The 26,925-nt window shown below is 47.3% G+C and overlaps 1 protein-coding gene across 1 annotated transcript; it reads right to left on the bottom strand.

Annotated features, from left to right (window-relative positions):
• Window positions 1-863: 863 nt before the first annotated feature.
• LOC121008615 (sterol 26-hydroxylase, mitochondrial-like) lies at window positions 864-25,949 on the bottom strand. Its single transcript, XM_040441274.1, has 9 exons — window positions 25,610-25,949; window positions 16,482-16,672; window positions 15,363-15,562; window positions 13,873-14,070; window positions 9,824-9,987; window positions 9,048-9,214; window positions 4,271-4,352; window positions 2,964-3,164; window positions 864-1,171 (listed from the first exon to the last, which is right to left on the bottom strand). The coding sequence occupies exons 1-9, from the start codon at window positions 25,898-25,900 to the stop codon at window positions 1,049-1,051; spliced, it is 1,617 nt and encodes a 538-aa protein (XP_040297208.1). The 5' UTR covers window positions 25,901-25,949; the 3' UTR covers window positions 864-1,048.
• Window positions 25,950-26,925: the final 976 nt, after the last annotated feature.

Below are 26,925 nucleotides of genomic sequence, written 5' to 3'. Positions count from 1 at the left end.
AGGCACACGGGCGGCTTCCGTTTTCTGCAGATCCGCAATTTGCAGACCGCAAAAAACGGAACGGTTGAGTGCATGAGGCCTTTCAGAGAGAAATGCACTGTAACCAGCATGTACAACATTTGCTGCCTTCCTTCCTTAAATAAGGGCAATAATTGCCACCTGTTTTTTTCAAAGAATGAATGACCTCACTCATTGAACTCCACACTGCTATTATTTTGAACATGCCCCTTTCAATTAGTGATTCACTTACACAGAATCAGTAGCATGCATGGCATGACTGTTGGGTCTGTTGGATTTCTATTACTCTACTACAGTGTTTCCCAACCAGTGTGCCTCCAGCTGTTGCAAAACTACAACTCCCAGCATGCCCGGACAGCCTTTGGCTGTGTGGGCATGCTGGGAGGTGTAGTTTTGCAACAGCTGGAGGCACACTGGTTGGGGATCACTGCTCTACTACACCTGCTAGTAAATTATTTGCCATGTAGAAATATAATTTCTACCAAAAACAGTGATTGATCAGGTTAGTGATGTCTGACTGCTATTATTTTGAACACAACTGTAAGTACCACTCATTATGATAATACGTTTTTGGGCACTCCCCCCCTCGTGTTTCCTCTTCCTTTTGTGAGTCTGTCTGTCTGGTCTTTGTTATTATACTCGTGTGTTTAGTATGTTGCCAAGATTGGGGGAAACACACGCATATTATAGTTTGTGAAATGTATGAACCGGACGATTCCAGAGAGACTTTGGTCAAGAAGCGACTTACAGTAGATGTCAGTTCAATTTTGGACGGGCCGTGTGTGTTCCCTCCTCATGTAACTTGTGATACGTTTTCATCTGTGTGCAACAACTATATTCTCGCAAATGATTTTTAATGGCAACTGTAACAGTTAAAATTTTTACATGTATTTTGCATGTTTTGAAACCAATAAAGAGAATTTAAACAAAACGTTAAGATACAAAGTTTTCTTCTCTTGCAGTGTTTGAAAATATATGACTACTACTCCCATTGTCTGCATGGTAAATCCTATTGACAGCCTCACTCACATCAAAGAGCCTTTCTTTCCAGAAACTGAAGATTTATAGGTTTATTTGGAGTCAGGACAACTCTTGCCATAGGTGTGACGTTTCCACCTTGAGGATCTGGTCGGATCTCATACTTCTTAATAACCTGAGGATAAAATGACATGAAGACATCATATACAGGTATGGGGGGCTATGAAGGGATGGATATATAGTAAAACAAATCTGTGCAACTGCATAAAAAAAGGCTGCACTGAGTTTCCTCACTGCTTTCTAGATCTTTGCTTGCTGTCACTGAATGGAAACTTACTCCAGACTGAAAGTTTTTACCTTTAGGCCCCTTTCACACGGGCGAGATTTCCGCGCGGATGCCATGCGCGAGTTGAACGCATTGCACCCGCACTGAATACCGACCCATTCATTTCTATGGGGCTGTTCACATGAGCGGTGATTTTCATGCATCACTTGTGCGTTGCGTGAAAATCGCAGCATGCTCTATGTTGTGCGTTTTTCACGCAACTCAGGCCCCATAGAAGTGAATAGGGTTGCGTGAAAATCGCAATCATCCGCAAGCAAGTGCGGGTGCGGTGCGATTTTCACGCACGGTTGCTAGGAGACGATCGGGATGGAGACCCGATCATTATTATTTTCCCCTATAACATGGTTATAAGGGAAAATAATAGCATTCTGAATACAGACTGCATAGTAAAATAGCGCTGGAGGGGTTAAAATAATAATAATAATAATTTAACTCAGTTTAATCCACTTGCTCGCGCAGCCGGCATCTCTTCTGTCTTCATCTTAGCTGTGTGGAGAAACAGGACCTGTGGTGACGTCACTCCGGTCATCACATGGTCCATCACATGATCCATCACCATGGTATAAAAGATCATGTGATGACCGGAGTGACGTCACCACAGGTCCTGTTCCTCCACACAGCTAAGATGAAGACAGAAGAGATGCCGGCTGCGCGAGCAAGTGATTAAGGTGAGTTAATAATTTTAAATAATTTTTTAACCCCCTCCAGCCCTATTGTACTATGCATTCTATATTCAGAATGCTATTATTTTCCCTTATAACCATGTTATGAGGGAAATAATACAATCTACAGAACACCGATCTCAAGCCCGAACTTCTGTGAAGAAGTTCGGGTTTGGGTACCAAACATGCGTGATTTTTCTCACGCGAGTGCAAAACGCATTACATGTTTTGCACTCGCGTGGAAAAATCGCACGGTGTTCCAGCAACGTACCCGCACATTTTTCCCGCAACGCCCGTCTGAAAGAGAGCCTTACTGATACACTGCAACAAAGAGGATATCTATCATCAACTGTCGACCGGTTATAGATATATATCAGAATTTTTAACTGGTGGAGATCCAGGAGATGCCACCGAGGCCACCGCACTAAGCTGCCCCATCTTTTTAGCAATCGATGGGGGTATAAGTACCATTTCAGAGTTCATCAATGTCGAAGGTTTGTGAAAAAGGTGCCTTTTAAAACAGAAGGTATCAGGTGTCCAATACGGTGCAAAAACAATAGGGTACCGTATTTCAGCCCCTGTGCTTGTGATCGGTGTGGGTCCCAGCTGTCAGATCTCCGCCAATCTAATAGTTATTCCTTATCCTGTGAATAGGTGACAACTTGATATACCTAGAATACCCCTCCCAAGAAAACATGCTTAGGGGAGCCACTGTTATAGATTTTTCTTTATAAACAGCGCCACACCTGTTCACAGGTTATGTGTGGTATTGCAGCTCAGACCAAATCACTTATATGGAGCTGAGCTGCAGTACCAGACACAACACATAGACAGGGGTGGTGCTGTTTCTGGAAGTAAGCGGTGACATTTTTCTAATCCTAAACAAGCCCTCTGAGCCACCCGGCTTTGGTAAGATATGGCAGATATGTATATGTCTCTCTTGGAGAACGTGAACTTACCCGGGACAAGGTCAAATGCATCTCCAGTTCGGCGATGCGACGCCCGACACAAGCCCTAATGCCGTAGCCAAATGGGATGTAGCTGAAGGGGTTATTCTTCATCTTATGGTCTCGGGACCAGCGCTGAGGGATGAACTTGTTCGGTTCTGGAAAATTGTTCTCGTCTCGAGATATGGCAAAATGATTCAAGGCAAACAGCGTCTACGATGGAGAGAAAACAAGATGGGGATCCAGCTAGAAATTCATCAGTGACCTGCGGCACGCCGGCTGCTGTGGTACTACAACTCCCACTATGCACACTTCCTTGGCTGTTCTGAGAACTGGGGTCTCTTCTCCAGTGGTCTATATAAACCTACCCCAGAAAAGGGTTCTGGCACCCTGATGTCCTACAAGTGTTGGGAAGGTGGTTGGCACCTAGTATTAAAAAACATGGCTGCTTGCTTCCAGAAACAGCACCACGCCTGTCCATGGGTTGTGTCTGGTATTGTGGATCAGCTCAACTGAAGCGAATGGAGTTGAGCTGCAATTCCACATACAACCTGTGGACAGGTGTGGCGCTGTATATGAGCAGCCATATTCTTCTAATTCTGAATGCTGACCCATTTAATAAATGTTCCACCACAATGTCCAGACAAACTGCAAAAAATGCATTTATTTGGTGGGTCTTTTTTATTGCGTGCAATATATAATGTGATATTTTAATATTTTCAGATGCAGAGATACTAATTAGGTTTATTTTATTAATATGTCTTTAGACGGCTCACTAAGATAATATGGAGAGAGTAGTGCAGAGTCTGAATGTGCCGAGTACACTCACATGTCTGGTGCCACAAATCCAGTTTTTAATATGTTTATTTTACGGTTTTTATTTTATGATAAATGGTAAGTTTTGTTTAATATTTGGGTATTAAAAAAACTTTAATATACAGTTTCTTTGTTTTCAGCCCTCCAAGGAAACCCGCGATTGTACAATACCCTTCAATACCTCTGTACTGCAGTGTAGTGTGATTTTTCCCATATCCTATTACACCTTGGTCACTACTGAGAGATTACTCCGATCCCAGCCTTTGCAGGCGAGTGTCAGTCGTATGGCACATGCTGCACCTGTCGCCGGGTACGGAGGGCGCCCAGTTAGTGAGCCCACTCCATACTTTCCCTGGCCATCCTATGACATACAGTTATGTCATAGGTCGTTAAGGGATTAATATCCATTCCAATCATGAGACCAGAGCAAGGGCACCAGGAGGCTTTGTGCAGTGTCGAAAACCTCCGTGAGATAAGCATGATCTGTCCCTTTAAGAACTTACGTCTTTGGGGAACCAAAAGTCTCTGATGATGATCTCCTTCTCGACAGCGACTCTGGAATTAACCGGCACCACAGGATACATCCTGAATGAGAGAGGTCACACTGTCACCCTACAGCCGGAGATGAGTGACATATCTATAGGGCCTTTCATGCGGCAAAAGTGGTTATCCCACAAAAAGTATTACTATGCAATAAACCGGGTATTTTAAATAAAGTATTATTGCACTATAAAAACAATAACAATGTTCAGTTTTTTTACATCCATCCATGCTGTTTATCCTCCTGGTCTACCTTATGCTGCATGGACTGACATGCTCAGTAATGTCCCTGCTCCCTTTCCAGCCCCTCAGTTCTACTTCATAGTGAAGGCCCCGGCCCTCCTAATTAATTTCATTCATTCATAGCAATCTATAGCTCCGTCTCTCTAGACTGTAGTAAAGGAACTTGTGGGGGGCTTTACATACCATATGTATCCCTCAGGCTATGGACTCTTTCACTCCAGCGTGTCCCTTGCAGAAATCGCGCTGCGTGTGAGAGAGGGATTGTGCGTTCTGGACTTACAGAAGCCTGCCTGACCTTTCTGTAACAGAATCATACTGACATGAAGCTGGACTTACAGAAACGCACGACGATCTCTCTCTTAGGCCTCATGCACACGACCGTTGTGTGCATCCGTGGCCGTTGTGCCGTTTTCCGTTTTTTTTTCGCGGACCCATTGACTTTCAATGGTTCCGTGGGAAAAAACGGAAAAATGCACCGTTTGGCAGCCGCATCCGTGAGCCGTGTTTTCCTGGCCGTGAAAAAAATATGACCTGTCCTATTTTTTTCACGGCCAACGGTTCACGGACCCATTCAAGTCAATGGGTCCGTGAAAAGAACACGGATGCACACAAGATTGGCATCCGTGTCCGTGATCCGTGGCCGTAGGTTAGTTTTTATACAGACGGATCCGAAGATCCGTCTGCATAAAAGCTTTTTCAAAGCTGAGTTTTCACTTCGTGAAAACTCAGAACCGACAGTATATTCTAACACAGAAGCGTTCCCATGGTGATGGGGACGCTTCTAGTTAGAATGCACTACAAACTGTGTACAAGACTGCCCCCTGCTGCCTGGCAGCACCCGATCTCTTACAAGGGGCCGTGATCAGCACATTAACCCCTTCAGGTGCGGCACCTGAAGGGGTTAATTGTGCTGATCACGGCCCCCTGTAAGAGATCAGGGCTGCCAGGCAGCAGGGGGCAGACCCTCCCCCCCCCCCTCCCCAGTTTGAATATCATTGGTGGCCAGTGCGGCCCCCCCCCCCTCCCTCTATTGTAATAAATCGTTGGTGGCACAGTGTGCGCCCCCCCCCCCTCCCTCCCTCTATTGTAATAATCCGTTGGTGGCACAGTGTGCGCCCCCCATCGGCCCCCCCTCCCTCTATAGCATTAACAACATTGGTGGCCAGTGTGCAGCCTCCCATCTCTCCCCCCCCCCCCCCCCATCATTGGTGGCAGCGGAGTTCCGATCGGAGTCCCAGTTTAATCGCTGGGGCTCCGATCGGTAACCATGGCAACCGGGACGCTACTACAGTCCTGGTTGCCATGGTTACTTAGCAATAGTACAATAGTAGAAGATTCATACTTACCTGCTGCTGCGATGTTCGTGTCCGGCCGGGAGCTCCACCTACTGGTAAGTGACAGGTCTGTGCGGCGCATTGCTAAATGAACTGTCACTTACTAGTAGGAGGAGCTCCCGGCCGGACACGAACCTCGCAGCTCCCAAGCTCCCAGGTAAAGTATGAATCTTTTACTATTGTACTATTGCTAGTAACCCGCTGCCACCAATGATCGGGGGGGGGGGGGGGGGAGATGGGAGGCCGCACACTAGCCACCAATGTTGTTAATGCTATAGAGGAAGGGGGGGCGGGGGTGCGCACACTGTGCCACCAACGATTTATTACAATAGAGGGAGGAAGGGGGGGGGGGCACACTGTGCCACCAACGATTTATTACAATAGAGGGAGGAAGGGGGGGGGGGCACACTGTGCCACCAACGAATTATTACAATAGAGGGAGGGGGGGGGGGGCCGCACTGGCCACCAATGATATTCAAACTGGGGAGGGGGGTGTGCCCCCTGCTGCCTGGCAGCCCTGATCTCTTACAGGGGGATATGATAGTACAATTAACCCCTTCAGGTGCGGCACCTAAGGGGTTAATTGTGCTGATCACGGCCCCCTGTAAGAGATCGGATGCTGCTAGGCAGCAGGGGGCAGTCATGTACACAGTTTGTAGTATATTCTAACTAGAAGCGTCCCCATCACCATGGGAACGCCTCTGTGTTAGAATATACTGTCGGAAATGAGGTTTCACGATCTCACTCATATCCGACAGTATATTCTAACATAGAGGCGTTCCCATGGTGATGGGGACGCTTCAAGTTAAAATATACCATCGGATTGGAGAAAACTCCGATCTGATGGTATAAAAGGGACTCCAGACTTTACATTAAAAGTCAATGGGGACGGATCCGTTTGAAATGGCACCATATTGTGTCAACGTCAAACGGATCCGTCCCCATTGACTTGCATTGTAATTCAGGACGGATCCGTTTGGCTCCGCACGGCCAGGCGGACACCAAAACGACTTTTTTTTCATGTCCGTGGATCCTCCAAAATCAAGGAAGACCCACGGACGAAAAAACGGTCACGGATCACGGGAAAACGGAACCCCGTTTTGCGGACCGCAAAAAAATACGGTCGTGTGCATGAGGCCTTACACGGAGCGTGATTCCAGCAAGGGACACGCTCATGTCAAAAAGCCCTATATGTGAGGGACTGTTTTTTTTATGCAGGGGAGGAAGGGGTTGCCAAGAGGTGATTGCAATGCATCCTGGGAGATGCAGGCACTTGATTAGCTGCTGCCCACTCACAGAAAGGGAAGAACGTCCTTTAGATAAGTCATTAAAAAGACAAAAAAAAGGGTGAAAATTATACGGATGCAGTGTTTTTGCATTGATATCGTTATTCCTCTTCCACACGTCAGTGAATCATGAACCGCACACGTATCCACAGAGTTTAATGTGTTTTCTCAAACATCAGTGGTTTTCTGGTGACCGTGGGTCAGTGGCAAAACCAGAGAGACATGCAATACTTTGGTCAGTGATGAGGACACGCCCATTGAAGTCTATGGGTTAGTGAAAACCATTTTCTGTTAGTGGTTTTCACGGAGCGCTGGCAGGAGATGCTCTGGAAATTAATTTTCAGCCTATCAGTGTCCATGGAATACGGATGACAAAGGGAGGGGAAAAAACGGACACACGGATTTTCTCAGATGAACCACTGACCATCTTGTCACAAATGTCATCATGGACACAGACATGTGAAAGAGGCCTTATGGTAAAAGTGTGCATTACTTCAGATAGTTTTATTTTTTATTAACTTGGGATAACGCCTTTAACCCCTTAGTGACAACCCATACGCCTTTTTATGTCCGTCACTAAGGGGCCTTAGGCTGGGCCGCTGCTTTTTTATGGCGGCCCAGTCTATGTGCTGCATGGGTCCCCCGTGCAGCGGGGAGCCCGGAACCAGCTCTCACATGAGCGCCGTGGTCCTGCGCTATAAGCACGGACAGGCAGGATTGCCAATCCGGGATGTTTAACGCTTTACATGCTGCAAGCAATGGCGCCCGCCGCATGTAAAGCGCTGACAGAGGGAGCAGACTCCCTCTGTCTTCCATCGGCATCCAGCATATGCGATCGCAAGGTGCCGATGCGTATAAAGGCTGGCTGGGGTCTGATGTAGGCCCAAGCTTGCCTTGAGTAGTTTCCAGCAGGCTGTGGCTCTCTGGCGCAGCCTGCTGGTCAATGTCAGTATAGCACTGAAATAGTGCATTGCATTATAATAGGGATAATGCATTGTATTTTAAAAGCAATCAGAATATTGTTTGTTATAGTCCCCTTGTGGGACTAAGTGCTAAAAAAAAAAAAAAGAGTAAAAAAAAATTCCAGTAAAAAGAAACAAAACAAAAAAAACTACATTTTTTTCATTGAAAATGCGCTTTTCAATGAATAAAATAGCAAAAAACAGAAATCTCCCCCATATGTTTAGTATCGCTGCGTCCGTAATGACCTGAACTACATAAATATCACATAAATTATCCCCTGCGGTAAACACCGTAAAAAAATATAATTGAAAAAATGACACCGAAAAACTAAATAACAAACGATCAAAAAGTGTAATTTACTCCAAAATGATACCAATGAAATCTAAGAGTCATCCAGAAAAAATAAATAAATAAATCAAGCCCACACACAACTCCATAGAAAGAAAAATATAAAAAAAAGTTATGGGTCTTCAGAAGTGGCGATGCAAAAAGATTTTTTTCCTTTTAAAAAAAGGGGGTTTTATTGCACAAAAGTAGTAAAACGTAAAAAAAAAACTACACGTATGTATTTGGTACTGACCCATAGAAGATAGATATTATATTATTTGTACTGAAAAATGAACGCCGTCAAACTTATAACGTAAAAACGCAGCGGCAGTATTGCTGTTTTTCCCATCTCCCTCCTAGCAAGAGTTAATAAAAGTTCATCAGAAAGTTATGGGTACCCCACAATGGCCCACAAAAAACAAGCCCTCATACTGCTTTATTGAAGGAAAAATAAAAAGTTATAGCTCTTGGAACGCGACGATGAAAAAAATGAAGAAAAACGCTTTGTCAGAAAGGCCCAAAACAGGCTGGTCACTAAGGGGTTAAAGGAATAACTATAATTGGGGTGGGGAATGAATAAAACCAACCGTAGCGTTTCTTTAATGACGGCCTTCAGCAGCGGCATCCTGGCGATATCCTCAGCAGTGGGAACACCTTCTCCTGGGACAATGGAGGTCACCTCCTCATAGAGAGATCCCTGGGTCTCCTGGTCTTTCGCGAGGTGGTAGAGGGCCCAGGACAAGGTGTTTGAAGTCTGAGATGGGGAAATACAGGATATTTGGATGGCGGCCTTCCAATACCAGCAGCGTAAAAATAATCACACTAAGCAGAATGGAATTACAGGTGCCATACATGACATAGTACCGCCATACATGACATAGTACCGGCATACACGACATAGTACCGCCATACATGACATAGTACCGCTATACATGACATAGTACCGCCATACATGACTTGAATTACACAGAATCAGCAGCATGCATGTCATGACTGTTGGGTCTGTTGGGTTTCTATTACTCTACTACACCTGCTAGTAAATTATTTGCCATGTAGAAATATCATTTCTACCAAAAACAGTGATTGATCAGGTTAGTGATGTCTGACTGCTATTATTTTGAACACAACTGTATGTACCCTAATGCGGCTGGCACTGCTTGTTTTAGTCTTGTACTGACATAGCTGCTGCATATTGTATATAGGCGCTGGTAGTTAGCCAGCACTACCACTACCATATGGGCACTGCTACGTCATAGTCTTTTATATTTCAGGGTTATTCTAGCGATGTATGGCGGTGCAACCCTCGACCCCCAGGACACCAGTGCTGGTTCTCTGGTTGCACAGCTGATATTTAACTCCTTACTGTGTCGACTCCAGCAAACAGCAGCTCAGCGATGCTGCCATACACCTCCTTCATGGTCAGTTTGCCGCTGGACAGCAGGTAGGTCAGGTACTCCCCCTGCACCTCTTCCCCATGATCCAGATTCTCTTGTATCTTCTGCATCTTCTGGTCGATCAGCTTGTTTCCTTGGGAAGTGAAAGGTTAATAAAAAGTGAACATACCATCTCAGTGCTGCGCAGAGTATTTCAGGAGAGGAGTGCACTGGACTTGTGGGAAGCAGAGACCTGTCCACTTTTGTGAGGACAGGGGATGGAGACAAGGATGAGGTCACAGACCCAGAGTTAGGCCTCATGCACGCGGCTGTTGTGCGGCCGTTCCATGCGGTCCCCAATGCACGGGCAACATCCGTGCAGCAGGCCGGACCCATTCAACTTGAATGGGTCTGGGGTATGTCCGCACAGCGAAAAAATATGACATGTCACTCTGTAGTGCTTCCGGTGTTTCGTTCCGGGACTCCGTTCCGCATCTCCGGAATTGTGGACCCATTCAAGTGAATGGGTCTGCATCCGTGATGCGGGGTGCACACGGCCGGCGGCCTTGATTTGCCGACCCGCCGTTTGAGGAGGTGTGCATGAGGCCTTACAGAGTGGAAGGAGCAGGGTAACCAGCAGCGCAGAGTTTTTCAGGAGCAGAGTATGCTGATCTTGTAGAAGAAGTCACAACTCACAAACGGATGGTTAGGGCTCATCCACACGACGGCTGGCAAATGGCGGATCTGCAAAACACAGATACCGATCATGTGCATTACGCATTTTGTGGAATGGAACGTCTGGCCCCCGATACACCAGTTCTATCCATGTCCGTGATGCAGACAAGAATAGGACATGTTAAAAAAATTGTGGAGCCGCGGAACGGACATGTACACGGTGTGCTGTCCACATCTTTTGCAGCCCCTTTGAAGTGAATGGGTCCACATCCGATCCACAAAAAAATGCAGGTCAGATGCAGAGTTCTTCAGCAGCACAGAGTATTTTAGGAGGGGAACGTGCTGATTCTGAAGGAAGTTGCAGACTATGAGTTAAACAATTGAAAAGGCAGAGTCCCCAGCAGCACAGATTATTTCAGGAGACGAGAAAGACGTTGCACACTGAGAGTTAAGCCTCATTCACACGTCAGTGTTCCACGTATGTGCTCTGTACGTGTTCTCCACGGACAGCACGCATCCCCATTCATTTTAATGTGTGTATTCAGACATCAGTGTTTTAGCACGGTCCGTCTTTTTAGCACGGATGCACGCTCTATTTGGTCCGTGTTCACGGATCCATCACCTCCATTATACTCTATGGGTCCGTAAAAACCACGGATGCAACACAGATGCTATCCGTGTTGCATCCGTGTTACACAGATCATTAAGAAAAGATGCTTTGAAGATTATTTTTCAGCTGTTCAGTGTCAGTGAAACACGGACAGCAAAAAACGGACACACAGACCCAACACGGATGCTTAATGGACAGCTTCACGTGGGCATCACTGACCACCTGCTAATGGATTTTGTCCCAGCGGCACAGAGTATTTTAGAAGGAGAGTGTGCTAATTTTGTAGTAAGTCACACACAGAGTAAGGCCTCATGCACACGACAGTATTTTTTCACGGTCCGCAAAACGGGGTTCCGTTGGTCCGTGATCTGTGACCGTTTTTTCGTCCGTGGGTCTTCCTTGATTTTTGGAGGATCCACAGACATGAAAAAAAGTCGTTTTGGTGTCCGCCTGGCCGTGCGGAGCCAAACGGATCCGTCCTGAATTACAATGCAAGTCAATGGGGACGGATCCGTTTGACGTTGACACAATATGGTGCAATTGCAAACGGATCCGTCCCCCATTGACTTTCAATGTAAAGTCAGGAGTTAATATACCATCAGATCGGAGTTTTCTCCAATCCAATGGTATATTTTAACTTGAAACGTCCCCATCACCATGGGAACGCCTCTATGTTAGAATTTACTGTCGGATATGAGTTAGATCGTGAAACTCAGATCTGACAGTATATTCTAACACAGAGGCGTTCCCATGGTGATGGGGACGCTTCAAGTTAGAATATACTAAGAACTGTGTACATGACTGCCCCCTGCTGCCTGGCAGCACCCGATCTCTTACAGGGGGCTGTGATCCACACAATTAACCCCTCAGGTGCTGCACCTGAGGGGTTAATTGTGCATATCATAGCCCCCTATAAGAGATCAGGGGCTGCCAGGCAGCAGGGGGCAGACCCCCCTCCCTCCCTCTATTGTATTAATTTCATTGGTGGCACAGTGTGCGGCCCCCCCGGCCCCCGCTCCCTCTATTGTATTATCTTCATTGGTGGCACAGTGTGCGCCCCCCCCCTCCCTCCCTCTATTGTATTATTTTCATTGGTGGCACAGTGTGCGGCCTCCCCTCTCCCCCCCCCCCACCGATCATTGGTGGCAGCGAAGAGTTCCGATCGGAGTCCTAGTTTAATCGCTGGGGCTCCGATCGGTAACCATGGCAACCAGGACGCTACTGCAGTCCTGGTTGCCATGGTTACTTAGGAATATTAGAAGCATCATACTTACCTGTGACCGGCCGGGAGCTCCTCCTACTGGTAAGTGACAGGTCTGTGCGGCGCATTGCTTAATGATCTGTCACTTACCAGTAGGAGGAGCTCCCGGCCAGTCACAGACAGCGCAGCAGGTAAGTATGATGCTTCTAATATTGCTAAGTAAGGGGAGGCCGCACACTGTGCCACCAATGAAAATAATACAATAGAGGGAGGGAGGGGGGGCCGGGGGGGCGCACACTGTGCCACCAATGAAAATAATACAATAGAGGGGGGGGGGGCCGCACACTGTGCCACCAATGAAAATAATACAATAGAGGGAGGGGGGGCCGGGGGGGCCGCACACTGTGCCACTAATGAAAATAATACAATAGAGGGAGGGAGGGGGGGCCGCACTGGCCACCAATGAAATTAAAACTGGGGAGGGAGGGGGGTCTGCCCCCTGCTGCCTGGCAGCCCCTGATCTCTTATAGGGGGCTATGATATGCACAATTTACCCCTCAGGTGCAGCACCTGAGGGGTTAATTGTGCGGATCACAGCCCCCTGTAAGAGATCGGGTGCTGCCAGGCAGCAGGGGGCAGTCATGTACACAGTTCGTAGTATATTCTAACTAGAAGCGTCCCCATCACTATGGGAACGCCTCTGTGTTAGAATATACTGTCGGATATGAGTTTTCACGAAGTGAAAACTCAGCTCTGAAAAAGCTTTTATGCAGACCGATCTTCGGATCCGTCTGTATGAAAGTAACCTACGGATCACGGACGCGGATGCCAATCTTGTGTGCATCCGTGTTCTTTCACGGACCCATTGACTTGAATGGGTCCGTGAACCGTTGTCCGTCAAAAAAATATGACAGGTCCTATTTTTTTGACGAACAGGAAACACGGATCACGGATGCGGCTGCAAAACGGTGCATTTTCCGATTTTTCCATGGACCCATTGAAAGTCAATGGGTCCGCGAAAAAAACGGAAAACGGCACAACGGCCACGGATGCACACAACGGTCGTGTGCATGATGCCTAAGGCTACATTCACACGACCGTACTGTCATGCAGATCTGTAAATTGTGGATCTGCAAAACATGGATACCGGCCTGTGTGCGTTCCGCAATTTGCGGGCCACACATGGCCGCCGATATCACAGAAAATTGCGGACAAGAATTGGACATGCTCTATATTTTTTGTGTGGCCACGAAACGGAATTATGGATACGGACAGCACACGGTGTGCTGTGCGCATCTTTTGTGGCCCCACTGAAATGAATGGGTCCGCACCCGTTCTGCAAAATTGCAGAACGGATGCAGACTCATACTTATGGTCATGTGAATGAGCGCTTACACAATAGAAGGTACAGTGTTCCCCAGTAGTACAGAGTGTTTAAGTGGAGGAGTGTGCCGATCGTGTAGGAGGTGGCAGACAGAGTGACATAGTGGGAGGGCAAGGTTTTCTGCCCCTGCGCTGGGGTCGCACTGAACATTTGTTATACTGTAACTCACCAAATGCAAAGATGTTGTCCCAGCTTTCTATGTACCGCTTGTAATAGGGGAGAATATTTTGGGTCCATGCAGGTAAGACTGGGATAATAACGGTATATTTCAGCATGCTCCCTATAGAGTCAATGAATTTCTTGGTCTCAGGAGGAATGTTCTTCTCCAAGCAGCCGATACGCGTCTCAAACAGAATATACGAAATTCCTAAGATACGATAAAATAAATTATTTTTATGGAGTTTCATCTCATTGATCACTGTATAAAATGAAATTTCCACAACTTTCTAATAGACTTTGTGTTCAACTCCTGACTATTTACAAGATCTCTGCTTGCCGTCAGTGAATGATCCTGTACATAGCTGTCAGGAAAGCAGTGGATACAATTGTATCCAGTCTAGACAATGCTGTGTGAGCTGCACACATCTCTCTGGTAGTTCGCTACAATGTATCAGTCTGGAGTCCAGGATGTTTCACACAGCATTTTCTGGCCTGGATACAATTGTATCCACTTCTCAGCTGAGAGCAGGAGGAGCTGAGCACAGGTTTACTGCCTCCGAATGGAAAGAGATTCATTTACTCAAAACCACAGCAATCCCTGGCTGCTCTGTGCCCTAGTGGTACTAATGGAATGGATGGAAGCTGTATCAGCTGTCAGGGTCACATGCTGGGGCTTGCAGCTTTTTAAGGAATTCAGCGCTCATTTTCCCAGTCACATGATTTTAATAGCTTCATGCTTTCCCCATGTAATAAGAATAGATGCTCCAGAATTGTTATGTCTCTATGTTGTGCCATCCCTTTATTATTCCTGCTAGAAGTTATGAATGAATTGCTAGCAGTCTGCAGTAAGGGTACAGAGGGGAGGTAACAAGTTGGGGGCGTGTGTCTGCACAGACTATCCAATCAGTGTTGCCATTTTCAGACTGTGCAGGGACACACCCCCAACTGGTTACCTCCCCTCTGTACCCTTACTGCAGACTGCTAGCAATTCATTCATAACTTCTAGTAGAAATAATAAAGGAATGGCACAACATAGAGAATGTATGAAGCTATTAAAACAGGCCGGTCAGGAGGTCCTCTTGATACAAAATCTACAAAAGTATCCAGAACAAAATAATTCATGCGTGATCCAACTATCTTTATTGAACAGAACCTGTCAGAAGCATTTTCCCCCAAATCACCGCCACTACCTGACCGCTCTGATTCCCTGCTTTCTGGAGGGGTCCTTTGTATCCTAATCAGGTGTCTCATTTGACATAAAAGGCTCGTTCATGACATATGCAAATTAACGGTTTATATTATGAAGGTGGAGATACCGAGAATTCAAGCTGTCCGTACTGGGAATGTCAACTGCCCTACAACATCCCTAAGGAACTAATGGGAAAGGTTGGTGGCTGCACCCCGCCACATATTTCGCTGCGGTTTGCCCTTTGGCAGAAGGTGGAAGAAAATTAACTTGCAATATAAGACTATCAGGGACAAGAGCTACAACCGGCTTACCCTCAAATGCAAACCTATAGAAGGCGTTTGCAATGTCGTTGACCATGATCCCAGAGGGAGATTCCTTCCTCATGTCATCCAGGGTGTCCAGGAAATCTGTTACCACTTCGTTGACCGCCCCGGTGTACAGCACGGCCTCTGCAGGCTTCAGCATCCGTTTATTCAGAATGGAGCGCAGCGTTTGCCATTGGTGACCTTCTCTGCAGAAAGAGCGGGTTTATTACAAGACAATTAGGCTGCCATCAGAGGGGTCTAGCAGAGAATTTCTCCTGCATGCACGCTTAGCGGAGCCGAGTGTGCATGTGTAGAGAGAGTGAGATTTGAGTATTTGCTGAAAGGTATCTGATGTGTATGAAACAGATTAACTTTGCAGAAAAAGAAATAGATCCTCTGAATTGTGACTGCAGCTCTGGCTGTGACTGGAGTATATGAATTGGTTCACACTTTCAGGGTGGATTATGCACATGAATGGGCTTTTTGAAACTCTATTCATATGCAGCAGAAAATATCTGAATTGATTTGTGGTGCCTCGGTCAGGGAGATAAGCAGCATGTTACTTAGGCTTCATACACACGGCCGTGCCCGTATTGCGGCCCACAAATAGCGGGTCCTGGCCATGTACACCCCACATCACAGATGCGGACCCATTCATTGTTTGTGCCACTGCACCGCAAAAAAGTAGTGCATGCACTACTTTTTTGCAGTGTGGATGGATCACGGCCCATTCAAGCTGAATGGGTCTGGATCGTCTGCGGAATCTTCACGGATGTTGCCAGTGCATTGGGGAGCACAGCCGATCAACGTCTGTGTGCATGAGGCCTTATTCTGCATGGAAAATCTAAGTATTAGAACCAATAAATGACAATGGGGCCAAACCTCATGTGCATCTGCAGAACGCCCACGGCAGGAATGAAACATGCAAATCCTGCACATGTAAATGTAGACTAAGAATACTCCGCTCACTGCTAGAGCTGCTACTTTCTGCACTCTATGTAAGATGTGACGTCTCACTGTTGCCCCCTAGTGTCTCTACACAGTATGCTCCACTGTAGTGAATGGCTGTAACACATCACTGCAGATTTCATTCCTCCCAATTGATGAAGCACAACATGAACATACTCAGTAAAAGGGCCCAGACCGAGGCCTCTCAGTCTCCGATAGACTTTCCACAGCTCCATGTCACTCCTCATTGGATACTTCCCCTCCTGGCGCAGCAACAACTCCAAGAGATCGGCGTCAGCAATATTCACCGTTGTATATGCTCCGAAGGAAGATCTCCACATAGGGCCATACTTCTTTTTATAGACGGCCTGCAAAACCAGATGGATAGCAGATCATCCAGCACCGTACAGCAGACAGCGGCCACTCCTTCATATTCAAGAGCAACTCATACAGTCGGGCGACGTCTGTCCCATCCTAATGGTTAATAGGAGCCGAAGTTTGCCTCTTTACCAGAACCTCAATACTAGCAATCAAGGGGAGAAGACCAACCAGAGGGTCATGTTGGTAAAGGAATGAGGAAGGGGGTGGCGGGGTGGGAAATGCCACCCCACCACAGTATTCACCTGTATCACTGTCCTGAGGCCGGTGATACAGACGAATTCAGGAGGGAGATCTGCATAAGTGCCTGGTGCTCCTAGAATTAATGCTGAGAGTATCAGATCTTTATGTACCCGGCCAGTGTCCATAAGGAGAGCTTGGGCGGCCCCTAGGCATCAGCCCACCTGGAAATTGTCCTGTAGGGTCTATGGCCAGTTTGCCATGAGAATCAAAATGTGGAAAATATGATCAATTTTAAAGGGGTTAACCAAGACTAAAAGATGTCCCCCATATGCCGGGTCCCTCACACTGAGGCCACATGCACACGGCCGTTGCCAGTATTGCGGCCCGCAAACAGCAGGTCCGCGATATGCGGGCACTGGCCGTGTGGTCCCCGCATCACGGATGCGGATCCATTCACTTGAATGGGTCTGTAATCTGGAGCTACGGCGAGGAACGGAGGCACGGAACCCCATGGAAGCACTACGGAGTATTTCCGCAAGGTTTCTGTGCATACCTCCGCACCGCAAAAAAATACAACTTCAAGTTGAATGGGGCTGGAAAATCGGCCTCAAAATCTCCCCCTGAAAACTTAAAAACCCTACCCTTAGGCCCCTTGGAGACGAGCGTTCCTCCCGCAGCGAGTCCGCATCGCAGCACCCGGCCTGACCTCCAATCGCTGTCTGGAGTCACATAGCAATTATATTGATTTATGATGATATGTAACCCTTACAGTTCTGGAATGTACAGGATAACACTGACAGCATTATGCCAGTGTTATCCAGTACATTCCAGAACTGTAAGGGTTACATAGCATCATAAATCAATATAATGCTATGTGACTCCCGGCAGCGATGGGAGGGGAGGCCGGGTGCTGCGATGCGGACTCGCTGCGGGAGGAACGCTCCTCTGCAAGGGGCCTTAGGGCTCTTTCACACGAGCAGATCTCGTGCGGATAATCTGCTGCATGAAAGAGAGCCAAGCCCCGTTCCGGACAGCAGAGACACGGAGCAGTAACATGATTGATAATACTCTGTGCCTCTCTGTGACCTTTTTACTATAAAATCACAGCGAGATAAAGTTGTCACTGTGATTTTGTAGCAAAAAGGTCACAGAGAGGAGCATTACCAATCATGTTACTGCTCCGTGTCTCTGCTGTCAGGAACAGGGCTTGGCTCTCTTTCACGTAGCGCATTACCCACACGGGATCCGCTAGTATGAAAGAGCCCTTACTTTTTGCCATGAGCTAATATAAGTATGGCTGCACAACATTTCACATACAAACAATAGAACGGAGAAATGGGGATCTGGTTCCTACACTGCCCTGAATATTGTAGGCTTAGTAAAGTCCTAGAGAGGCGGTTCTGTTAGGCCCCTTTCACACGGGCGAGATTTCCGCGCAGGTGCAATGCGTGAGGTGAACGCATTGCACCCGCACTGAATCCGGACCCATTCATTTCTATGGGGCTGTGCACATGAGCGGTGATTTTCACGCATCACTTGTGCATTACATGAAAATCGCAGCATGCTCTACTTTGTGCATTTTTCACGCAACGCAGGCCCCAATAGAAGTGAATGCTAGGAGACAATTGGGATGGGGACCCAATAATTATTATTTTCCCTTATAACATGGTTATAAGGGAAAATAATAGCATTCTTAATACAGACTGCATAGTACAATAGGGCTTAATTTTTTTTTTTGAACTCACCTTAATCCACTTCCATTCTCTTCTGCCTTCATCTTTGCTGTGCAGTAGGAAAAGGACCTGTGGTGACGTCACTGCGCTCATCACATGGTCCGTCACATGATCCATCACCATGGTGATGGATCATGTGATGGACCATGTGATGAGCGCAGTGATGTCATCAAAGGTCCTTTACCCAGGTCCTGAAGAAAGAAGAGAAGCCGGCTGCGTGAACAAGTGGATTAAGGTGAGTTAAATTTTTTAATTAATTTTTTTAACCCCTCCAGCCCTATTGTACTATGCATTCTGTATTCAGAATGCTATTATTTTCCCTTATAACCATGTTATAAGGGAAAATAATACAATCTACACAACACCTAACCCAAACCCGAACTTCTGTGAAGAAGTTCGGGTTTGGGTACCAAACATGTCAATTTTTCTCACTCGCGTGCAAAATGCATTAAAATGTTTGCATTTTTCTGCGACGCACCTGCATTTTATCCGGCCCAAAACCATGACGCCCGTGTCAAAGAGGCCTTAGTGTTAGGTACCCATCTGCGGAAGCCACCTTGATGCCTGGTAGATGGGCCCGACACACGTTTGATCAAAAATGTGCGCAAAGAGCTTCTATTTTTTCATTTATAGTAGGTATAATGCCATTTACCAGACCTCACTGTGCAGGCGCTGACTGGGGTCAGTGAAATGGAGGTGGGAGGAGGAGGGCAAGATCAGGACTATCAGATCAGCAGTTGGGTTAATGTAGGAAGAAGGGGTAGAGGGAAAAGTGCCAGGGAGGCTAGTCCTGAGCTGGCACGCCCTAGTAAATATGCCTGTTTGGCTGATATTAGGGATGAAAGTCCAGGGCCAGCAACACTGCAGCCCGGCATTTCTCCCTGCAACCAGGAGCATGACCGCTGCAGGAAGGATGGGAAAAGGGGTGCAGCAAAGGTCAGGCAGATACTGGTGTAGGGGACTCTATTATTAGGCGGACAGACAGGGTCATCTGTCGCCAAGACCGTGAATGCCGAACAGCGTGTTGTCTGTCGGGTGCTCGGGTTCGGCATATTATGGATCGGATTGACAGATTGCTGGGTGGGGCTGGGGAAGACCCGGCGGTCATGGTACACATTGGCACCAATGACAAAGTCAGTGGAAGATGGAAAGTCCTTAAAAATTATTTTAGGGAGCTAGGAGAGAAGCTCAAGTCCAGGACCTCCAAGGTAGTGTTTTCAGAAATACTACCAGTGCCACGAGCGTCACTAGAGAGACAACGGGAGCTTAGGGAGTTAAATAAGTGGCTCAGAAGCTGGTGCAGGAAGGAAGGGTTTGGGTTCATGGAGAACTGGGCCGACTTTGCGGTCGGTTACAGGCTCTAGAGTAGGGACGGGCTGCACCTCAATGGGTGCAACTGCCCTGGGGGAAAAAATGGTTAGACGGCTGGAGAAGCTTTTAAACTGGGGGGAAGGGTCTTACTAATAAGGGGGTAGATAGAGAGTGGGTTATAGGAGGGGACAGTGGGGATTTAGTGGGGGCCGGGGTTAGCAAGGAAAATAGGGAGAAGACTGGGAATAACTATACATTTATAAAAAATAGAACTGCTAGTAACAAGAACCTGTTACATACAAACATCAACCATGGTAACCAAAAAATCCCGGATAATCACTTTACAGGTAATAGTAATTTAAAATGTATTTTCACAAATGCCAGAAGTCTAGCTAGAGAAATGGGGGAGCTGGAGGCTGTGGTACTAGAAGAACACATAGATGAAGTTGGTGCGGCGGAGACATGGATGGACTCTTCACATGACTGGGCTGTTAATATTAAAGGTTTTACACTATTTAGGAAAGACCGGGTCAATAGAAAAGGTGGTGGCATGTGTCTGTGTGTGAGGAGTGATCTGAAGACGAGTGTGAAAGAGGCAATTGTGGGTCCAGATGGTGAGGATGTGGAAACCTTATGGGTGGAAGTTCAAAGGGATATAAACACTGAAAAAATAATACTTGGAGTAATCTATAGACCCTCTAACATCACAGAGGAGATAGAAACGCAACTGTATAACCAAATAGAGCGGGCGGCACAGGCTGGTACAGTGGTCATAATGGGAGATTCTTACTTCCCAGACATTGACTGACATTGACTGGGGTCATGGTTCTGCCTCAACCGCAAAGGGGAGAAAATTCCTCAACTTGCTGCAGGACCACTTTATGGGCCAGTTTGTAGAAGCTCCCACTAGGGGCGATGCTCTGTTGGATCTGGTAATTTCTAATGATGCAGACCTTGTTGGTAATGTTACTACTCGAGAAACACTAGGTAACAGTGACCACAATATAATTATATTCCCCCTAAACTATAAGAAGCAAACTCTGTCCGGCAGAGCAAAGACACTGGATTTCAAAAAGGCTAATTTCCCTGGGTGGAGGGCAGCATTTCAGGGCATAGACTGGGAGCAGCTACTGTCACATAATAATACTGAGGATAAATGGGAGAGCTTCAACTCCACATTGAGTAATTGCACTATAAAATGTATCCCTTTAGATAACAAGTATAAACGGCTAAAATTAACCCCCCCCATGGCTTACAGCTACTGTAGAAAGGGCAATAAAAGACAAAAAGAGGTCATTTAAAAAATACAAATCTGAGGGGTCAGCTGTAGCGTTTGAAGATTACAAAGGGCTTAATAAAATCTGCAAAAAGGAGATAAAATTAGCAAAGATACAAAACGAACAGCAGGTAGCAAAAGAAAGCAAAACAAATCCCAAAAAGTTTTTTTAAATATATAAATGCTAAAAAACCTAGGTCTGAGCAGGTAGGTCCCATAAATAATGGTAAAGGGGGGGGGGGGGGGGGAGTCACTGAAGATAAGGAAAAGGCAGAGTTTCTAAATATTTTGTTTTAGCTCTGTATATACAAAAGAAGAGAAAGGAGGGTATATCTGTGGTACCGGGGCTGTTAGTACATCCAGTTATATACTCAATTGTAGATATTGTCCAAGAGGGGTAAATGTAAACAAAACTCTGGGTCCAGATGGATTACACCCAAGAGTGCTTAAAGAGCTCTGTTCAGTCATTGCTGTGCCCCTGTTTATAATTTTTAAGGATTCTCTAGGGACTGGTACAGTGCCAAGTGATTGGCGCAAGGCAAACGTTGTGCCCATATTCAAAAAAGGATCAAGGTCCTCCACTGGTAATTATAGACCAGTTAGTTTAACTTCTGTTGTGGGAAAAATGTTTGAAGGAATCTTAAGGGACTATATACAGGAGTATGTGACTATAAATAATATTATAAGTGATAACCAGCATGGGTTTACCAAGGACAGAGGTTGTCAGACTAACCTGATTTGTTTTTATGAGGAGGTGAGTAGTAGCCTGGACAGAGGGGCGGCTGTGGATGTAGTGAGGTGAGTAGTAGCCTGGACAGAGGGGCGGCTGTGGATGTAGTGAGATAAGTAGTAGCCTGGACAGAGGGGCGGCTGTGGATGTAGTGAGGTAAGTAGTAGCCTGGACAGAGGGGCGGCTGTGGATGTAGTGAGGTAAGTAGTAGCCTGGACAGAGGGGCGGCTGTGGATGTAGTGAGGTAAGTAGTAGCCTGGACAGAGGGGCAGCTGTGGATGTAGTGAGGTGAGTAGTAGCCTGGACAGAGGGGCGGCTGTGGATGTAGTGAGGTGAGTAGTAGCCTGGACAGAGGGGCGGCTGTGGATGTAGTGAGATAAGTAGTAGCCTGGACAGAGGAGCGGCTGTGGATGTAGTGAGGTAAGTAGCAGCCTGGACAGAGGGGCGGCTGTGGATGTAGTGAGGTAAGTAGTAGCCTGGACAGAGGGGCGGCTGTGGATGTAGTGAGGTAAGTAGTAGCCTGGACAGAGGGGCGGCTGTGGATGTAGTGAGGTAAGTAGTAGCCTGGACAGAGGGGCGGCTGTGGATGTAGTGAGGTAAGTAGTAGCCTGGACAGAGGGGCGGCTGTGGATGTAGTCAGATAAGTAGTAGCCTGGACAGAGGGGCGGCTGTGGATGTAGTGAGGTAAGTAGTAGCCTGGACAGAGGGGCGGCTGTGGATGTAGTGAGGTAAGTAGTAGCCTGGACAGAGGGGCAGCTGTGGATGTAGTGAGGTAAGTAGTAGCCTGGACAGAGGGGCGGCTGTGGATGTAGTGAGGTAAGTAGTAGCCTGGACAGAGGGGCGGCTGTGGATGTAGTGAGGTAAGTAGTAGTCTAGACAGAGGGGCGGCTGTGGATGTAGTGAGGTGAGTAGAAGCCTGGACAGAGGGGCAGCTGTGGATGGAGTGAGGTGAGTAGTAGCCTGGACAGAGGGGCGGCTGTGGATGTAGTGAGGTAAGTAGTAGCCTGGACAGAGGGGCGGCTGTGGATGTAGTGAGGTAAGTAGTAGCCTGGACAGAGGGGCGGCTGTGGATGTAGTGAGGTAAGTAGTAGCCTGGACAGAGGGGCGGCTGTGGATGTAGTGAGGTAAGTAGTAGCCTGGACAGAGGGGCGGCTGTGGATGTAGTGAGGTAAGTAGTAGTCTAGACAGAGGGGCGGCTGTGGATGTAGTGAGGTAAGTAGTAGCCTGGATATAGGAGCGGCTGTGGATGTAGTGAGGTAAGTAGTAGTCTAGACAGAGGGGCGGCTGTGGATGTAGTGAGGTGAGTAGAAGCCTGGATATAGGAGCGGCTGTGGATGTAGTGAGGTAAGTAGTAGCCTGGACAGAGGGGCGGCTGTGGATGTAGTGAGGTAAGTAGAGGCCTAGACAGAGGGGCGGCTGTGGATGTAGTGAGGTGAGTAGAAGCCTGGATAGAGGGGCAGCTGTGGATGTAGTGAGGTAAGTAGTAGCCTGGATAGAGGGGCGGCTGTGGATGTAGTGAGGTAAGTAGTAGACTGGACAGAGGGGCGGCTGTGGATGTAGTGAGGTGAGTAGTAGCCTGGACAGAGGGGAGGCTGTGGATGTAGTGAGGGACAGAGGGGCGGCTGTGGATGTAGTGAGGTAAGGAGTAGTCTGGACAGAGGGGCGGCTGTGGATGTAGTGAGGTAAGTAGTAGCCTGGACAGAGGGGCGGCTGTGCATGGAGTGAGGTGAGTAGTAGCCTGGACAGAAGGGCGGCTGTGGATGTAGTGAGGTAAGTAGTAGCCTGGACAGAGGGGCGGCTGTGGATGTAGTGAGGTGAGTAGTAGCCTGGATAGAGGGGCGGCTGTGGATGTAGTGAGGTAAGTAGTAGCCTGGACAGAGGGGAGGCTGTGGATGTAGTGAGGTAAGTAGTAGCCTGGATAGAGGGGCGGCTGTGGATGTAGTGAGGTAAGTAGTAGCCTGGACAGAGGGGCGGCTGTGGATGTAGTGAGGTGAGTAGTAGCCTGGACAGAGGGGAGGCTGTGGATGTAGTGAGGTGAGTAGTAGCCTGGACAGAGGGGCGGCTGTGGATGTAGTGAGGTGAGTAGTAGCCTGGACAGAGGGGCGGCTGTGGATGTAGTGAGGTACGTAGTAGCCTGGACAGAGGGGCGGCTGTGGATGGAGTGAGGTGAGTAGTAGCCTGGACAGAGGGGCGGCTGTGGATGGAGTGAGGTGAGTAGTAGCCTGGACAGAGGGGCGGCTGTGGATGTAGTGTTTCTGGATTTTGCAAAGGCTTTTGATCCTGTCCCTCATAGACGCTTAATAAGTAAAGTAAGGTCTATTGGCTTCTTGGAAAGTATAGTCTGTAATTGGATTGAGAACTGGCTGAAGGACCGTGTCAAGAGAGTTGTGGTCAATGGTTCCTATTCAGAATGGTCCCGAGTTATAAGTGGTGACCCCAAGGTTCAGTGCTGGGTCCGCTATTATTTACTTTATTTATTAATGATATCGAGGACGGGATTAATAGCACCATTTCTATTTTTGCAGATGACACTAAGCTGTGTAGTGCTGTACGGTCTATGGAAGATGTCCATAAACTACAAGCTGACTGGGACACTCTGAGTGATTGGGCATCAACTTGGCAAATTAGGTTCAATGTGGACAAATGTAAAGTTCTGCATCTTGGTAGTAATAATCTCCGCGCTTCATATGTCCTAGGACCTAGGGGATGTAACACTGGGAGAGTCACTTATAGAGAAGGATTTGGGTGTCCTTGTAGATTGTATAGTAACTAACAGCATACAATGTCAATCAGCTGCTTCTAAGGCCACCAGGGTATTGTCCTGCATTAAACGAGGCATGGACTCTCGGGGCAGGGATGTAATATCACCACTTTACAAAGCTTTGGTGCCGCCTCATCTGGAATACGCAGTCCAGTTCTGGGCACCAGTCCATAGAAAGGACGCACTGCAGCTGGAGAGAGTACAGAGGAGAGCGACTAAAATAATGAGGGGCCTGGAGGGTCTGAGTTATGGGGAAGAAAGATTAAAAGAATTGAATTTATTTAGTCTTGAGAAGAGACGTCTAAGGGGGGACATGATTACCATATAAAAATTATATATAAATGGGCTGTAAAAAAATACGATGAAAAACTGTTCCATCTAAAATACCCTCCAAAGACAAGGGGGCGCTGCCTCTGACTGGAGAAGAAAACATTGAGTTTCCAGAGACATCAAAGCTTCTTTACTGTAAGAACTGTGAATCTGTGGAATAGACTCCTCCGGATGTGGTCACAGCAGGAACAGGGGACAGTTTCAATAAGGGTTTAGATGAATTCTTAAAAGTAAACGACATTAATGCTTATGAAAATGTGTAGAAATCGAAGTCTCACTCCCTTCTGGGATTCGCATCCTCACCTATCTCTTGGTTGAACTTGATGGACGTTTGTCTTTTTTCAACCGTATAAACTATGTAACTATGTAAGAAAGTATCCTCACCTACTGTGCCCTTCTCCCATACCTTGTAGATTGTAAGCCCCTCTCTCCTATTGCATCTGTAACTTGTCTTGTTCATGGTTATTGCAATTGTTTTGCACTATGTGTGTGCGCCCCTTATCATATGTGCAGCACCATGGAATGCATGGGGCTTAAATAATACATAATATTGATAATAATAATAAAGTAACACATGAAAGATGATACAGCAGCAGGACTCACCTGTATCTCCTGTGAATACAGCAGGTAGCCCCTCATAAAGATCCAGTAGAGGTTGGTGAGTAGGGAAGGTCCAGGCAAATCCTCAAATGTCTTCATCTTTTTGTCCCCCCCTTCTATTCCAGCAGCTGCAGCCCCATGCGAGGCTCTGGCCAGGGGGACCCTGCATGTGTGCAGCACTGGACTGATCCTGCTCCTAGACCCCAAGTAATAACAGCTCCTGCCAGCAGTCCTGATCATGGCTGCTGAAGGGACAGACCTTCCTATACACTGTGATATGGCTGCTCCTTGCATAACCTCCCTCCCCCACCCTTTCAATGCCTAGAGCACATTAGATGACAGCCTGCAGACAGCGCATTGAGGAAATTCTACTGTACATCTTCTTCCTGTCACCTCCCACTAACTAAGCAAAACACAAGTAGTTAGGAAGAAGGGGGCAAGTAGCTGGAGCACAACCTACAGATGTAGTAGAGTTAACACACTCACTTTATGAGACGTGTTATCTAAACCAGTGGTCCCCAACCACAATTTTCCGAGGGACCGGGGGGGGGGGGGGGGGGGGGGGGGTACTAGGGGGGATTTCTGGTCGGCACTGACTGATTCACGCGCATAACACAACACAAGGTTCATATTAAAATATATAACACTATGTATGAGGCGGCTGGGGCCAAGGTGACATTATACTGTATGGGGCCAAGGTGACACTATATTACATATATTACAATCCCCCCATACAATATCTTTTCAGTGTCTGCATGGCATAAATAGCTGAGGGCTTGCTGGGCTTTGTAGTGCACTTAAGGCTATAGGTTGCTTCTTTAACATAAGCTTATTGTATGATGCAAACACAAAGCATCACCTACCTCAGGCAGTAACAGTGACAACCCCATGACAGCAGCTAGGGCCCACACAGCACACAGGGCCGTGCGCTGCAGGTGGTCACCAGCCACACTGACCTGAAACCACTACACCTCCAACTGCGCTAAGCCCCGCCCCAATCCCTTTATAGCCAATCAGCATTTGTCTTACCACTAACCAATCAGCGGGCCTGTTATATCTGCTCTCACATCAGGTGTACATGAAAGAAGCACTGGGATTGGCTGGGAGCAGCTGCCTGAGGGATTGTCATACTGGTATGGAGATTGCCGGTGTTCCGTGATATTTCCCTACCCACTTCCTGTTGTGCAGGCGCACAACGATGGGGTAGGGAAATTTCACACCAGAGTTGGGGACAAGGGGCCACCTAATGCGCTTGCGCCTTACCTCTCAGCTGGACACCGGCCGACACCGAGCCTCAGCAGCGGTTAGAGGGAAGTGAA

The sequence above is a fragment of the Bufo bufo genome, chromosome 7 (assembly GCF_905171765.1).
Source record: "Bufo bufo chromosome 7, aBufBuf1.1, whole genome shotgun sequence".
NCBI lineage: Eukaryota > Metazoa > Chordata > Amphibia > Anura > Bufonidae > Bufo > Bufo bufo.
This window is presented reverse-complemented; position numbering and strand designations above follow the sequence as displayed.

Coding starts and splice junctions, on each gene's coding strand:
- LOC121008615 (XM_040441274.1), bottom strand. CDS start 25,900: ATGCAAGGAGCAGCCATATCACAGTGTATAGGAAGGTCTGTCCCTTCA. Junction 9,215..9,823: donor TGTTTGCTGGAGTCGACACA/GTAAGGAGTTAA, acceptor TCCCCATCTCAG/ACTTCAAACACCTTGTCCTG. Junction 4,353..9,047: donor GTCATTAAAGAAACGCTACG/GTTGGTTTTATT, acceptor TCTCTCATTCAG/GATGTATCCTGTGGTGCCGG.